The sequence below is a fragment of the Electrophorus electricus genome, chromosome 2 (assembly GCF_013358815.1).
Source record: "Electrophorus electricus isolate fEleEle1 chromosome 2, fEleEle1.pri, whole genome shotgun sequence".
In the NCBI taxonomy this organism is placed as follows: domain Eukaryota; kingdom Metazoa; phylum Chordata; class Actinopteri; order Gymnotiformes; family Gymnotidae; genus Electrophorus; species Electrophorus electricus.
In genome coordinates this window covers 8,178,300-8,194,625 of record NC_049536.1, presented here as the reverse complement: position 1 = coordinate 8,194,625, position 16,326 = coordinate 8,178,300, and the positions used below count along the sequence as shown (strand labels likewise).

At 40.4% G+C, this 16,326-nt stretch overlaps 2 protein-coding genes across 5 annotated transcripts; one reads left to right on the top strand and one right to left on the bottom strand.

Moving 5' to 3' along the window:
• Positions 1–1,050: 1,050 nt before the first annotated feature.
• thoc5 (THO complex 5) lies at positions 1,051–16,204 on the bottom strand. Of its 3 annotated transcripts, none has more exons than XM_027000991.2 (20): positions 16,132–16,204; positions 10,448–10,545; positions 9,669–9,812; positions 9,478–9,591; positions 9,290–9,387; positions 9,005–9,151; positions 8,734–8,848; positions 8,141–8,273; positions 7,865–7,942; positions 7,638–7,681; positions 7,462–7,561; positions 7,241–7,349; positions 6,973–7,074; positions 6,778–6,874; positions 3,104–3,215; positions 2,847–2,950; positions 2,050–2,137; positions 1,750–1,865; positions 1,356–1,549; positions 1,051–1,258 (listed from the first exon to the last, which is right to left on the bottom strand). In XM_027000991.2, the coding sequence occupies exons 2-20, from the start codon at positions 10,541–10,543 to the stop codon at positions 1,195–1,197; spliced, it is 2,055 nt and encodes a 684-aa protein (XP_026856792.2). In that variant the 5' UTR covers positions 10,544–10,545; positions 16,132–16,204; the 3' UTR covers positions 1,051–1,194. The 3 variants fall into 3 exon arrangements, with proteins under 3 accessions (XP_026856792.2, XP_026856793.2, XP_026856791.2); XM_027000992.2 differs by lacking the exon at positions 16,132–16,204 and adding an exon at positions 12,934–12,954; XM_027000990.2 differs by lacking the exon at positions 16,132–16,204 and adding an exon at positions 11,049–11,139.
• Positions 11,599–16,104, top strand: zgc:158398 (uncharacterized protein LOC568894 homolog). Of its 2 annotated transcripts, XM_027000994.2 has the most exons (6): positions 11,599–12,066; positions 12,340–12,598; positions 12,698–12,878; positions 12,962–13,121; positions 14,934–15,074; positions 15,196–16,101. In XM_027000994.2, exons 1-6 carry the CDS (start codon positions 11,908–11,910, stop codon positions 15,214–15,216), a joined length of 921 nt encoding a protein of 306 aa, XP_026856795.1. In that variant the 5' UTR covers positions 11,599–11,907; the 3' UTR covers positions 15,217–16,101. The 2 variants fall into 2 exon arrangements, with proteins under 2 accessions (XP_026856795.1, XP_026856794.1); XM_027000993.2 differs by having other exon boundaries at positions 14,934–16,104.
• Positions 16,205–16,326: the final 122 nt, after the last annotated feature.

Here is a 16,326-nt window from a genome sequence, read left to right as displayed (position 1 = left end):
TTAGATAATATGTAACACAAAAATATATGCTTGCTTATACATTGGCTGTATAGTGTACTTTTAGCGTACAGCGTACTTCACCAGTTGATCCTTTTTGCGTCCCCCCCCCCCCCCCCCCCAACACCTTTGACAGGCTACAATTTTACCTTCATATCTTTAAAAGCTGCCAATGTCTTTCAGTAGTTAAAGGTTATTACTTCACACCTTAAGATGGAAATCAGACAGTGAAACATACCTCTCAAATTCCTTAACAAATGGTAAACGTTCATAAACTTACTTCCAATTTTTGCAAACTGCCCCGACTGACATCTCTCAGCCTGTGTCCTTGTGTTTCATCACTTCCTCCTGTCTGGGTCTGTAGCCTGTCTTTACGGGTGAGGATTGGGTTACCTGGGTGCAAAAGTTAGTTCTTCCGGCGTGGAATTGTGGGCTTAACAATAGAATGACAAAAAGGGGGGAATAACAGGGAATGCCATTACTGTCTTTTTGGCCTTGGTTTGATAACGCTAGTATGAACATTCAGAGCACTCAATGGTAATTCATTTTATGAGTTTATTTCAGAAGCACACAGGTATCTCTTTATTCTTAAAGAACACTTGTTCACATGCATATAGAAAATACCGTAACTAAAGCCTCACAGCAAGTGGTAACCTTCCCTCTTGTAAATTGCAGTGTGATTCTTTTAATACTGCATGTGTAGTAACGTCATGATATCAACATTTTTTATCAGGGTTCTTATGCACAAAAGGTTCATAGAGCAGGTGTTGGTCTTTTCTAGGCCTGTTGAGCTGGTTGTTGGCTGAGTGGGGGACAGAGGTACCATGTTGACCACTGCTGGACAACTTTGGGGTTATAATTCCTGCTCACAAACGCGACAAGATCATTCGATCAGGGTTGAGAACTGACAGGGTAGAAAGGATACTGAGAGGGGACTTGTGTGAAAGCAAGATCTGAAGCTACTGGGAATTGTTGGAACCAAGTAAAAGCAAAACTCTTAAAATCCAGAATTTTAGCAAGCAATGTAAGCAATTCACAAATAAGACAATGGCATACCAAAAACAGTGGTTTATTTTTAATTCTACACAGTCAAACAATATGATGTATAATCAATCACTTGAAAGAAGATTCAAGTTATGAAAAAGAAGATATAATGTGGGCACAGAGTTGGGACCCAGCAGGGGAAGGCATTTCCATTTAGCGATGACTAAAAAAGCCTTGAGGATGATTATACTTAAAAGGCTTCAGACGATTTGGACCCCTGAAATTCAAGAAATGAATATTTCAATGAGAGTTCTCATTCAAGTGTACAATAATCTAAAATACTCATTGGATGCCTGTGGGCGCCTTGATTTTACCTGGCAGTGCGTAAGCACATCTTCTCCCTCGGGAATTCCCTTGGGCCCTCTGAGCCATCGCACACTTGGCTTTCTGTCTCCAGGTACACATCCAGACACACACAGAGACGCTGCATCTGGTTGGTCAGGAGCTGAAGTCCTGGGCGGGGCCCCTGCAGCTCAGACCTGAACACATTAACCTCGCTCTCCATTGCCTGGAGGAACAAGAACCAGTCAGGAAGGCAAAATGGATGGGTACATCAAAGTAAAATAATTTTGCATTCACAATGGATGAATAGAGCCATTAAGATGACTAGAAAGAAATAAAGATAAAAAATATGGGGGTGAAACTGATTGTGGCAGCAATAGGAGGGTCAACAAAAACTAGGGATGTTGGGGATAGTAATATACTTACCCGTAGGTTATCGTCTGTGCGGCCACTGCGCTCTCCTTTCCAGAGCAGTGAAAGAGAGAAAAGAGGAGTGATCTCTGGATAGCGAGGATTCAACACCACTGCCGCCTGAAGACGAGCTGAGACCCAGAGAGGGCGCCAGTAAAAAAGACAGAGAATCACCTGTGTGCATCTAGAGGCCAGCTATTAATTGAATAATGTACAATTCTATTTTTATGGCTGTAAAATCCCATGCTGTGTTCAAACTTTAATTTGATGCATGAACATTTCATCATCAAACCCAAATTTTTCTCTCCATCTCACCTGTTCCCCTCTCTACTGTGGCCATGAAAAACAGGTCAGTGTTCCGCACCAGGCCAGCCTTCATCACATGCTGCACAAAACTCAGCTCCTGAAAATACACACACACACACACACACACACACACACACACACACACACACACACACACACACACACACACACACACACACACACACCTCGTCATTTCACGAGTACTGTCTAGAAGAGTTTATTCTCTGGATTGTTGAACACAACATTGCTGAACAGACGCACACAGACACAAAAAACCCACTCAGTTTGACAGTCTTCATCCTCCTTGGTGATATTTGTAACTTACTATGTTGCATCATCATTACAAGAAATTAAACAGTATTTCTGCAGAGTTAAAAAAAATGGCTTGGTGGTGTGATACAAGCTGTAGGTAAGCTAACTGTTAACCTTAAACCAATGCAGCAGAAAGTTCACCTTCTTGGAAACCATTTGTCACCTTTACAAATGACTTAAATATGTTTAAAACTACACAGATACATTTTGCAGGTCTACCAATAGATTCTGGCAAAAGCCTCATTTACTGCTTTGGCAACATTGTAAAAAGTCTTATTGATTAAGTGATTATGGTTCTCATGCTTAATACATTCTGCAATGATCCACTATTTTTGTTTCTGACACACTAGTTTAACCCAATTCCAGCACAGCAGAGTCCAAGCCGTTCATGCAACATTAGAGCAAGTTTAGCACAGCCATAATTATCATCCTTTAAACCAGTAATTTAACACAAGGTGAAAAGATCACAAAAGCCACTGTAGACAGGCACGTACCACAAACTCCTCATAGCTCATCATAGTCCAGTGAGCCAGGCGAGAGACCACTTTGGCTGGGAAGAGATGCTGGCACTCATTGGAGACTGGAACTATGCTGTGTTCTACAAGAACAGACACGGCTATGAACTCAAACACATACTCAAAACATATCCCGTTAACAGCTGAGCGTAATGGTCATCCTAAAGGCATATATGAGTGTGTGTGTGTGTGTGTGTGTGTGTGTGTGTGGAGTGCCTGTGGACATGCGCCTATACCCAGTGAGCTGAATTGTTTGTGCAATGCCAGACGAGCCTGCAGACGTCCTCTCAGGAGCTTCATGGTGCTCTCCATATGGCTGGCACTGAGAGAGCTGTGTGGTCCTTCCACCTACAACACATCACAAGACCTTCAGCACTGTAACACACATACACACAGAGACACATACAGACACACACAGTACAGCATCTCACCCTGAACTTATTCTCATTCACTGCAGTACAACACACTGCAAAATTTAATTATATACACAGGATGAGATGGTAAATATCCTGCGCCAAACCATTAAGTTTTCACATAGGACCCATTCACTTCACTCATAACAATCCCACTGTTTCGTAAGCTCTTCATGGGGGTTGTTAGTCTGTCCTTCATTAAATTATGACACCTCCAGAAGGTTCAACAGTGTGGACTGGCACCAAAGATCCAGCCCCCTCCAAGTTCACTTTTGAGCCACAGACATACCACTTACAGCCATTCACTCCCTAAACCATAATCCTCATATATGCTTCCCCAGTGACTAAGGCTGTACCCAGCCCCACGCATGCTCAGTGCTGCCATTTCCATATGGATTTTACCACTAAACCTCCTAAAACTCCAAACATACTAATCTCCCTCGTGACTAAGGCCATACCCAGTCCCACTGGCACCATTAATGCATGCTCAATGCCACCAGTTCCATCTGGATTTACCATTTATAGACATGACAATGCCAGGACATCACACTCTACTCAGGTGTCCGATCCTCTCCATGCCCAAAGCACCAAAAAAAAAACAAAACCCACCAGCCACACATCAGCCCACTTTATACTGCATTTCCCCAACTAGCATATGCTCTCATCATCAGCTACTTCTGATAATTCTTTCACAGCTACCTTTAGCATACAGCTTCTAAAACCAAATTACACAAGCAAAGATGTAGCAGACTTGGATACAAATTCCCTAACAACCATCTCTACTGGCCTAAAATACACCTGCCACCCACAGTCTCTAACAGTAGTCACCAAGTGGATATTTCAGCTTCTTCCTTTCCAAAACTTCATCATCTGCATTCTTGAATAAAATTGTTAACTCTGGAAATAAACTATCGATTTACTCAACACACTATATGTATTTAACGCAATGCACTGAGGGACCTGTAGTTTTCTCCTGATATCTGTAACCAATTTCTAGAGATGGCAGGACAGCAGTTTTTCTGATCCAATACCAATACTGACATCTTGCATTCAGTTGTCACCCAATATTGATACTGATCCAATATTTTTCATTAAAACAACTATGGAGCTGTGGTTCAGTTGTTTGGAATTGTTTTGTGTGGGATGTATTATATATGCTATTTTTACTGATGTCATGCATGGATATAACAGGAATATGGATAAAATTGTATAAAAACATAATTCGACTAATTTTTTCTTCCATTTCCTTACAGTCAGTGTCTGTCTTAGTGAGATGATATTTATTGTCTTGATCACTTGGTTCTCAACTTTACTATACCCACCCTCCACACACATTCGGCTATTTGCGTCCTTTCTCTCTGGCTTTCTGTATCTGCTCATTATTACCTGGTAGAAGGTGGTGTACCTCCCAGAACTCAACCTTACCCAGTGTCAATCACTGAGAACGAGGCCCTGGAGTACTATGTAGCAGAGGCCCTAGCTAAAGGTTATATCTGCCCTTCCAAGGCCCCCGTTGGAACATGATTCTTTTTTTTTTTTATAGCTAAGAAAGATGGAGGTCTATGTCCATTCATAGACAACAGGAGGCTTAACGTGACCATTAATTACGCCATCCACTGCCATTAGTACCAAATACTTTAGAACAACTTAGGGGGCCCAATTCTTCACCAAGCTGGATCTCCGAAGTGCCTACATTCCAATGAGTATTATGGTGGGTGACAAGTGGAAGATGACATTTATTACCTGGATACAGGTTTTGTCTTGTGGTCTGGCCAACACCCCTTCCATTTTTCAAGTCTTCTTTATTAACTATGTGTTTCAGGACATGATAAAGTTTGTTGTGGCTTACATCAATGATACACTTATTTATTCCTCCACGCTGTCTGAGTGTTTAAGACAAATGAAAGCTGTTTGCAAAGGTTGCTACAGAACATCCTGAATGTAAAGAGCAAGAAGTGTGCATCTGTACATCCTTGTTAGCAACAAAAATAAATAAATATATGGATGGAGTTAGCTGAAGCTTATTATCTAGTTTGTATTCCAAATTTCACCTTAAAACTCAGCAGGCTAACAGGAAACATAAACTCATGTAGCCTCTTTATTGACCTAAACCATAAGCACATTATCTGCCTTACACTCATTTAGCAATTCTAAAACACACTATTTGCAAAACACTAAACAGTTCCCTACATTAGACACATGATTCAAATCAATGCCATGCAAATGCCACACATTGACCAATTACTCAAGCCCAGTCCTCACTAATTTTTTACTAATTGTTATTAATCAGAGCCTGAGCTCCATCAACAGGCCACAGATTATGTGACTTGATTTGAACAATACTGGTCAGAGAGAAAGAGAATGAGGAAGAACAATGATATATGACAACTGGGCTACTTTGGCTGACAATGCGGTCAACCGTGGGTCCAGCCTAATCTGAGCTGCTACACTAATGAGCATCATCTGGATTTTTCAGAATGAGAACAGATAAGTAGACCCATCCTCCGTACATTTGTTGCATTTCATTTCATTCTGAAAAACCAAACCATTCACATCATGTTTTTGCAGAACTGTTAGTCTACCCCTTGCTAGAGGAAAAAGACAGCTGTTCACCCCATAGCAGGAAGAGACCCTCGTAAACATGGTCAGAGCAAATAGCATATGTTTACAACAACTATCACAACTGTGCAATGAATCTGTGCAAGTATGCTATCCTCTCCTCTCACTTGTACTGTATTCCAGTATCTTGTCACTATTTATAAAAACGAGAGAGCAAACGAAACAGCAGCTCCAGCACTCATCTCCCATAAGATGTCACAGACAGCATGGTACCCCTATCCACTTCCTTACAGCCTTATTCAAAGTATAGTATACGCAATCTCTGGCCGTCCAATATGAAGTAGTAAGCCAAACTTTAAAACATTAATGTCAATTTACCCCGCCAAAGCAACTTGTGTTATTAAAAGCGTTCACCATCTTCAGCCCCACAATTTGCTCTTTATCAAATTATTCAGTCTTGCACTATAGCATGTCCATTATAGAATGCATCAGTTCTTCCTCCATTAGTAAACTTTCCTGCTCAAGTTTTCCTTTCAGTTGACAAACATCTAGACTTGCTGGGTTTAAGCTTCATCCTTGCAAACCTAAGATGATCATTTATCTTCTCTAGCAACTGCCAAGTGTATGGCAAAGTTGTCAGCTTTGCCTCGTCTTCCATGTATGCCCTGATTAGAGGGAGCCAGGTACCATCCTGCAGCCTCTCCCCACCTACAACTCATTCAGAAGCCCCATTTATCGCATCCATCCAATCGTAAATAAAGACACTACACCACACAACCCAGAACGCCACATCTTGAATTGGTGCGTGTTCCTACCCACAGCAACACAGTAATACCTGTGGACTGTCACGATGCCTCTCTCTGGCAAACGGTTCTTACACAGAACGGCATAGTTATACTTGTGAAGAACCGTTCCGACCCAGAGCAGCATAGTCATACCTGTGGACTGTCACTGGAGAAGTGCAGCCCTCCAAGACTCTGCACCCAAACATACGGATGTCCAAGCTCTGCCACATAATCCGCAAAAGATACTATACTAAAAAACAAAAACAAGATGTGTATTAGTCACACATCAAACATTAGAATTTACCATTATTACTGCAAGACTGTATAGCAGTACAATTTGAGCCTTACCCCACTTTGTCAAACTGGTAGCGGTTGGCAGGGTTAGGGGTTTCTTGGCCGTGATCAGAGGCATACAGACAGTTCAACAGAGACTCCGGGTTCAGAAGCTCCCTACAGAGAAGCATCGCAGAGGAAAACTGAAACATTGGCAACAATCATGAATTATAGCTATTTTCTTGTCATAGACAGTGGGTAGATCTTCACTAACAATGCAGACAGCATTTTTATGGGGAGGATTTGAGAATGGACTGGAGAACGCTAGCACGAGGCGGCTCACCCTGCGCTGATGGCTCCTGAGAGGTCGGCAGAGGCCGACACTTTAACTTTCACAGTGAGAATGTTGAGGTTCATTAGGTAGTAGAAGAACAAATGCAGAATGCTGCCATCTACATCACAGGAGGGAGGAGAGCGTTTAACGGCATGCACCAAAGACACGTTCAATGTCCAAATGAACAGTGCTGGCATCTGTGTTGTACACACAGGCACATACTCACGCACCTTTACAATTGAGCTCGATGCACAGTGAGAGAGGATGACGTTTCAGCATCTCTTTGCGTTTGTCATCCAGCTGAACACCAACTGTAGCACGTCGTCGCTTCTAAAGGAAAAAAGGAGACTTTGAGAGGCTTTGCTCAAAACAAGGCAGAAAGCACCAGGAAAAATAAGTGACTTACAGTGTTCTGTTGTTCCTCTTCTGCATCTGAGTCACTCTCATCGTCTTGGGGGACCACAGACATATACACTTTATAAATATAAATTAAGCACACCGAACTACATGTTTTTTTAAATTATTATTATATATATATATATATATATATATATAGATAGAGATAGAGAGAGAGAGAGATATAGATATATATATATAAAAACCACACACACAAGCCTAGACGCACATTTTTACCTTGTGAATCTTCAGGTGGTCTTGAGAGGGCCTTGGCTTCATCTACATCTCCACTTATTGACACAGAGAGATTTGTGTCTGAAACATACACATACACACAAACACACATTCGCTGCATTAAGGCAAGATTAGCAGATTGTCAGAGATCAGTAATTCGTTTGTTTGTTTGTGTGTGTATATAGTGTCAAGAAGCCACAGGGGAAAAAAAAGACACAGCAAAGACAAAGAACAGGGAGTCATTTAGACAGAGAAGCAGGACGGAGTCGTGTGCCTTACCACAAGCTTGGCCATACGCACTAGCCTGCACCAGCAACACATAGAGAGGTGGAGGAAGGTGGCGCGCAACCTCCGCCTGTTTCTGCACACGTTCAAATGGCATGGACAAGTACTCCTGCACAGGCAGAGAGGCCTGGGGGGGGAAGAGGGAGATTATTACTGGGCACATGGGAACAATACAACTACTATGAATTTCCAGAATGGACACTTGGGGCATTTTCATGCGTCTCTCTCTTTGTTGTGTGTTCCACAGCAAATAAACTTCAGGGAAGTCCTGCCTCAAAGCCACGACCCACGGTGTATGAAAAGAGGAGGGGAAATGGAAAAGCAAGTTGCAAAGTTGTCAACAGCACTTTGCAAGTTGCAAAGTTGTCAACAGGGCCTTCAACAAGAAAACAAAAGGCTTTTTATGAAAACATATAAATATTGATAAAACCCTGGTACTATTTGCTGATAAAATCTATACTGCATTGCCCATTTTTAATTTCCCACTTAAACCAACTAATTTTGAGTTAATGTTTCCAGCTAAAGTCTCAAAGCACGGGATGGTCACTTCCAAAGTGAGTGTTCTGTACGCTGGCTGCATGTATTACCTGCATGATGGCTTGTAGCCCAGGCTGCAGACTGTTCAGGTACTCTTTCTTCATTTCAATTCCTTTCAGGATCTTCTCTTTAGTGCACAGGGAGCTCTTATACTGCTCAGCCAACCTAAATTATACATCCCAACAATCCAAAAGTGTTAAGCCAAGTTTTTAAACAAAACACCTTTCAAGAGAAAAAAGCAGCACACATACGTTCTCAGTATATCACTGTGTACTATTTGTATAAGTTAAGTGCGTGTGTGCATATGTGTGCATTTGTTACCTCTTCCTCTGCTCCAGTTCCCAGTCAAGCCTTGCAAGTGTAAGCTGATGAGGATCCTCTTTGGTGAGATGAGGACGTGAAATTTCAGCTGGAGCCTCCTGAAAGAACTCATCCACACTGACCAACTCGATCTCCTCATGCTGGGACCTAATTTGCAAAACAATTATGATAATTATTTACAATATGCAAAGCATTAGGGAAATACGTTTGGAGTTTTCTGAAGCAACACAGCAGAGTGGTCCAACGAAAGCACATTCCACCAATCTCTCCGATCTCTTCACTTACCTGAACTCCAGACATTTGCCGATCTCCTTCTGAAGGTGCAGAACTTCATAGAGGAGATTCTGGAGCTGCAGGTGCAACACATCCACCCTCTGCTTTGCCTGAAGAAGCGAAGGGTGGAGACAGAATAAGCCATGTAGTTGTAGTGGAGAGATGAGAAAAGGAGAAGAAAGGGTGGAGGCAGTGTGTACCTCATGCGTCTGATCCCGTGCTTTCTTCAGTCTCATGTGGGCCATCCGGTTCAACTTCTTCAAGGCAATGAAGTGAACAGAGCCTCTCCTTCGTCTCTCCTCAACCTCCATGCTCTGGACACACACACACAAAATCAGCACCACTCTGCTTCTTAGGGATTAAACAAACCAAAATATAAAAAACAACTCACCCCTTCTTTAGCTCCACTGGCTTTAAGATCTTGGATTTCAGCCATTAGTTTAGCCACAGCTTCACAGGTGCTTTTATATAGTATGTAGTCCTGTTCAGTATCTCTTCCTTCCAGTTCCACTTCCTCGTTATATACACGCACATCCTAATGAAAGACATACTCAGAAATGCATAGAGATAGCATGTGTTCACTCACTCCCAGCCTGCCAACAGGTTATAGGCAACTTATGAACTAGCATCTTCCTCAGATCTACTCTGACTAGCACATTACTCCATTCCCTCACCCAAGTGCACGGTAAAGAGAGGTGTGTTCAAAAGATGTATTTGAGATTAGGGTGGAAATTGGAGAGATTAAAACAAAGAAGCTTTTGCTGAACCTGCTTCCTGCCTGAATACAGCTTCCTCTGGCCGACAAGGGGTAGTGCAGGTGGAAACTTTGCCTAGCAATACAATCCACATAAGTCTGGCATAACATCAAAGCATCTCTTACATTTATTTTTCACACTTAAGCGAATTCCTGTAATCTAGCTGTTGAATAAAATAAGATCACAGTAATTACTTAGTGCGCCTGAAAAAATGCTTTGCCACTCTATACACAGAGGTTTATAATACAAGTCAAATTAAAGAGACTGGACAAGGTTAGAAAAAATAAACCTTTGAGAGTAAAAACTACTATGGCAATGATCAGTAGATTTGGATAATTATGTAGAGGGTTATTTTAAGACTTTGGGTAGACGGTTCCTCCAGAATAATCGGACAGCGTTAGAGAAGTCGACTCACCTGATCCGCATCTCCTCGAATCCGCTTAGTTTCGGGCGTGCCGCCATCACCGCGAATGACTTTCGTCTTGCGTTTTTTCAGGGGGTCCGTAGACATGGCTGAAAACAAACAAAGCTCACTAAGTAACCAAACAAATGCAGCTGTTACAGTAGATGAATAATACGTTATTATTATTATTATTATTATTATTATTATTAACACGTTATTACATGTATGCTAAGTAACGTTAGCATGCTAGTTTCATCTGAGCTCTTGTTAGATACTATAACGCTAACCTAGCTAGCTAAGGAGTCCGATTTTTCAGTTAAGATAGTAGTTAGATAGCTAGCTGTTTGACGCCGTGGCTTCAAGAAGTTTGAAAGATTTAAGGAGTGGCGAAAGAAAGTTAAATAGCTTTAAAACATGCAAAATAAAACCTGTTTCCAAATAAAACTTGTTTCCAGGTTATCCTAAATCGTATCTGGTTCCAACGAGCCTGGCTAACCGTAGCACACTGTTAGGGAGCTTGTTTTCAAACCTCACGACCCCTTCCATTTCGTATAATAAGTACTTTGATAATAACGGAATACAAAGCGACCTAATAAGATGCATTTATCCTCACCTCTCACACACTTTATCTAGGTAACAGGCTTGCAATCTAAAGACGTGTTTAAATGAAAAGCTTTGACCTAAGAACGAGCAGTGAAGTCAGATACTGGAGTACTTCCGGATTTTGTTGTATGTTCAAAATAAACATCTTAGACCGTAAGGTCTGAAATCAAAATTATTTACATTAAGATTAATTTACGCATTTTATTCGAATTCGGGCTACATGCATTTTACCCATTATTTTACAATTCTTAAAAATAAAATTTGTTATTTCCTCTCTTAACCCAATCTTGATCATCAAACACATTTTGGAGACACTGAACAGCTTCAAAAAGAGATATAAACTAATTAAATATAATAAACGTAAATAAACTTTAACATCACAGACTAGTTTGTAAACATGTGTTTTCACATCGTTTTCACAATTACTCCATTACTCAGTAGGCAACTTAATAAAAAAGCAAATACGCAAATGTATCCTTTTTGTCGGGAACTACCACTGACCGCCATAGGACTTTTACTTTAAAATATCAACTAAAGCCTACTTTCACACCCACCTGAGGAAGTAAACTCTTCTTAAGATTGTTCATGCACTATGGAGTTACCTTTGTTAAATAATTTCTAACAGGCATTTTTACAGAACTATAAAAAATATTATATCCGGCGAAATACCCGCGATACGTGATGGATAAATTAAGCAAATGACGTTGCCAGCTATACAAACTCATTAGTCATCTATGCAAAGTCCGCCTACAGTTGAAGACCTAAACATTCTTGCTAGCTAGCGGTTGCCTTGTTTTCATACACCATCAGAACAAAGCTAATCAATACAAAAGTTGTGCTGCCTTTATTGAAGGAGTTTTTAATGCATTATGGCTCAGTGGCAGCCTATCACAAATCTGAAAGGTTTATTTGTACATCACCCTCCTGTGGCTATGTTTTTCTTGTGCCTCCTGGTACTATCTGGAGCGTTTATTAGTATTGGGATATACTCTGAGAACCATGACATCAAGAACCCAGACATCACAATGGTAATTACAGTATTCTGCCTGTTGTATCATGAGCATTCTTTTAATACAATAAAAAAAAACCACCTTTATTCAAAGTGAATATCTGAGGGTGTCTCCTTTTCTGTATTTGTTAGCATAAACAGAATATATATGGAAGAAGATTCCAGGGAGTAACTTGTGTACTGTAGTAAAATATGCAGCGATAATACAAATTACAGTGAAGTACATAAAGTTTACAGAGAATTAGGATGTTTCAGACAAAGGACGCAAGTAACACACACTTGTGTGTTTCAGGACTGGAACCAGATGTTGACATCATTTGCAAGTCTTATGTTCTGCACACAGTTAAACAATACAGAGCTTTTAAATGGGAAACAGGAGATCAACTCGCCTCCACTCTTAGATCATGCCGATGTAGAAATCACAAACACATCCTCAAAAAATATGGGAGTTACTAATGTGGCCCTGCTAGTACCACTGGTGCATATCAGAGACATTGGAAAACAGAGCACCATCAGTGCCACATTACTTGGGAGCCAGCTAGGCCTAAGAGGTGTGTAAGTAGACTGGAAGAACATAATGCAAACTGTTGGAGCTAATTCACCTGTGGTCTAATATTGGCTCAACTTGTTGATTTTTTTTTTCTCTCCAGGTGCTGCTGGAAAAGAGTTACTAAACATATCACTATTCTTGCATCTACAAACCCAGATATCAAACGCTGATTCTAACTCTGACCTTGTCCAAACATTATCCAATAATGTTGACACAAAGCCCGGGGCTTCCATGTCCTGTCTGAGGATTACCGCCCCAGCTCACGTTCTACCTCAAACTCCGTAAGATAATATTATCACATAACAGATGTTATGTGGTTCTTTTTAGATGGTATACCTGTATGCTGAATTGAGGTTATTTTCAGGTCACCACCAGAATGCTCTCTTCATGACCACCTGGAGAAGATAATGCCACCTGTCAGGGCATTTGCTATAGAGTCATACAAGCAAAGTTCCCATAATGCAGCACCATGCCTCAGCTTGGAGTACACACCTGACCCCAAACTGACTGTTCTACTTACTCAGGTAACACACGTTAGTTTGAGTCACCATTTAACATGCATAAGGGTAGGAAACAATGCAGCATTACTATTGCCTATAGAGATGTACATTTTGTCAGTGCGGTCCATGCCTTCAGTTAATCCAGGGGTGTGTATCTTTACCGACACAAGCCTTGCAACATTTGCAGGTAAAGTACACAAGGGAAGATGCTTTTATGTTTTAAATTCTTTGAGTGCTTAAGCATTTTTTTAACACACACAAACAAAATATGAAGATAAAAACGTGGGTTTTGTTTCCATATATGACTTGGACATGGTTATTACTAATTACTAGCAATCACCAAAGACATAATGACAAAGCATTTATAAGGTATCCAGAATTTCATTATTATCAAATTTTATTACAAAAAAAAGATCAAATTTGATTTTGAGGTAAAATCTTTGTCTACAAAGATACTAGATGTTTTATTAGGATCATCCACTTATGAGGATTGACTCCAGCCCACTTAAGTATGATACATTTAGCTGATGTTTTTATACAATGCAACTTACCATTATGACTGAATACAGCTTGAGCAATAGGGCTAAAGTCCTTGCTTAGAGCAAACTGGCAACCTTCTGATTACAAGTCAAGTACCTTAACCACAGAGCTACAAGAGCTTTCCTTATTAGCATCAAAAGGGAGGGCAAGTGCACTGTATATGTGGCAAAGGGGTGGCCGGAATTGTTTGCATAACTTTAAAAGTTCTTTATATACAGAAGACCAAAATTGTTTGACCTTTATGGATTCATATGGACAATGAAAGAGAATTTTTGCACTTGATGCAATTTGGTTACACCTGTTTACTGAATTTGGTATATTTATAGATATATAAACCCTGTTTTCAGTGTTAGATTGTTTTTTTTAAACCTACATTTATAAGTTGTAAGATCAAAGTCATTGTCAATAGATTGATACGGTCAAACTTAATTATTAATTGGGAATCCTAGATTTTTGCCCATGTCCCAAAGTCTGGAGAATTGGCCTTTTTGTTAATGTGATGAGTAAGTGCATCATTTTTATGATCACATGACATGGAGGTGTTTTAGTGTCCATAGAAAATGTCGACATGTAACTGGATGTCAAGTGCATCTCACTTGGATACGTTAATAATTTGTTAAATTGCCACTATTTAGGAAAATCTGGCCAGTTACCTCACTATATTTTAAGCAGACAACACCAGATATGTTGAAGTGGAGCCATAAAAGGCTATATATTGTTGAACATACTACACTACATATGCATGTCAGCTCTTCATATGCATGTGGTACCCAGGTTTCATTTTAATAATAATGATGACCTGTGTGTGGTCTTTGAGTAATGCTAATGTATGTGTGAGCAGGGTCAGTGATGAATTCACATAACTGAATAACTGATCATAAAAACAGAAACTCGGCATAACAGACTTAATCCTCAACACACCCAAATGATCAAAATGATATACTTTTGTGGCATTTCTTTTCCTAAAGCATCGATTTATGCTTCAGTTTAAGTGTTGAATCATGTCACCATTGTACTAATATTAACATGCCTCCTGCTGAAGGCATTGAAAAGCACAACTGAATGCAATGCAGAATGGGCTGTGAACATCCAGCACAGCCTAGAAGTAATCTTGCATAAAGACGCACCCTCTCTATCTTTCCGTTCTATGATTCAGACATATGTCTCACCAGCTGCTGCTGCAGCAGAGTGGCAACATAAAGTCTCTGGCAAAGGGTGGACAGGGTTGTCTTCTGCAGACGCTTTGCAAGGTCATGGGCAATGAACACTAACCTCTCTTTAATTATTTTCCACTAGGAAGAGAAAGCCCTAGCTAGGCTTCACCTGATGTTGGCCAGCATCATGTTATTAGCTCTGTGTGCCTTAATGTGCACCACTGGGACTCTTACCTGCACCAGATCATGCTGTCTTCTTGCCAGCAATCTCCAAATCCAAAAGGTGATGAGGATCAACCAACTAACCTGAATTAATGTTTCTTACATGTTACTGTGTTTAATGTATCTTTTACTTGTCTGAATGATTTATGTACATCCTTCACTGAAATCCATGTATCCTACAGGATACTTTACTAGGATCCTGAGTACCTGCACTAGATCATGAGCAGCACAAGATTATCTACAAGATAATCATGGACAAAATGTATGAACAAAATACCTTCGTTCTTCTGTCTTTCTCCAGTCTTTGATAAAAACTGAAGTGTGTGATAGCCTGCAAGATTGTACATTATCAAAATGGAGAAGTGTAGCTACTAGTTGCATTTAAAAGTTTCCACCGGACGTCTGTAAACTGCTGTCTTTTCTTTGTTCAGTTTGCCTAGCTAAAATGCAGAAAATGTGAAAACAGGATTTCATTTTTTGTGTTAAAGTTACTCACGTAATTATGCACAACTCTCACCTTTTGTGTACTATGAAGCAAGGCAAACAAAATAAAAACGCACATTTGTGAATTTCAGATTTCAGTTTTGGTACAGTAGTTTGCATCGTCTCTGAAACTTTTCGGTCCAACGACTTTCAGAAAGCGGTGAGGTTTCTGAACACCTGTGTATTTCACAAAAAAAACCTATTCGTACGCGATCGTGTTTACCCTGTGGACTTCTGTGGGACGTCATTTTCAATTTCTGTACCGTATAAAGCTCATAAAAGAACACGTGATGCTTGTAGTTAGCTGTGTTTCAATGAACGGGCCAGGGTCAATTGAAGGTCCCTACCACACACGTCCTCCTCATTAATAACGATACAACAACCAATATTTAGATATGACACAGTGCTATGCCAAAACATGCACGTTATACTAAAATTGAAAGCGGTCGAATCGCTTTGTATTGTAGCTACAATACTGAATTGTTGCCTCTTGCTCAATAACGTTAGCTTCACTGAATCGCGAAAATAAATCTACACAATAAGCAAGTGTTTGTAATCTAGCTACAGTGTAGTTAACAAAGGCTATTCTTATTGCTGTAGAAAAAAAACAAACAAAATAAAAGCAACATCTTCACCTTTTCTTTTCCATACCGCATTCCGCTCAGACTGCTATATAACGCTAAGAGACTTTGCTCTTCCATGAAAACAATCCTGGTCTTTCCGAGCGTTTCTGCTCCTGTTGAATGGCAGTCGTACTTGCGAATGAAATCCAACATGGGCTTATCTAATTGGCTGGCTATAGGTTGGAAGGCGGGTCTGTAATTTTGGTT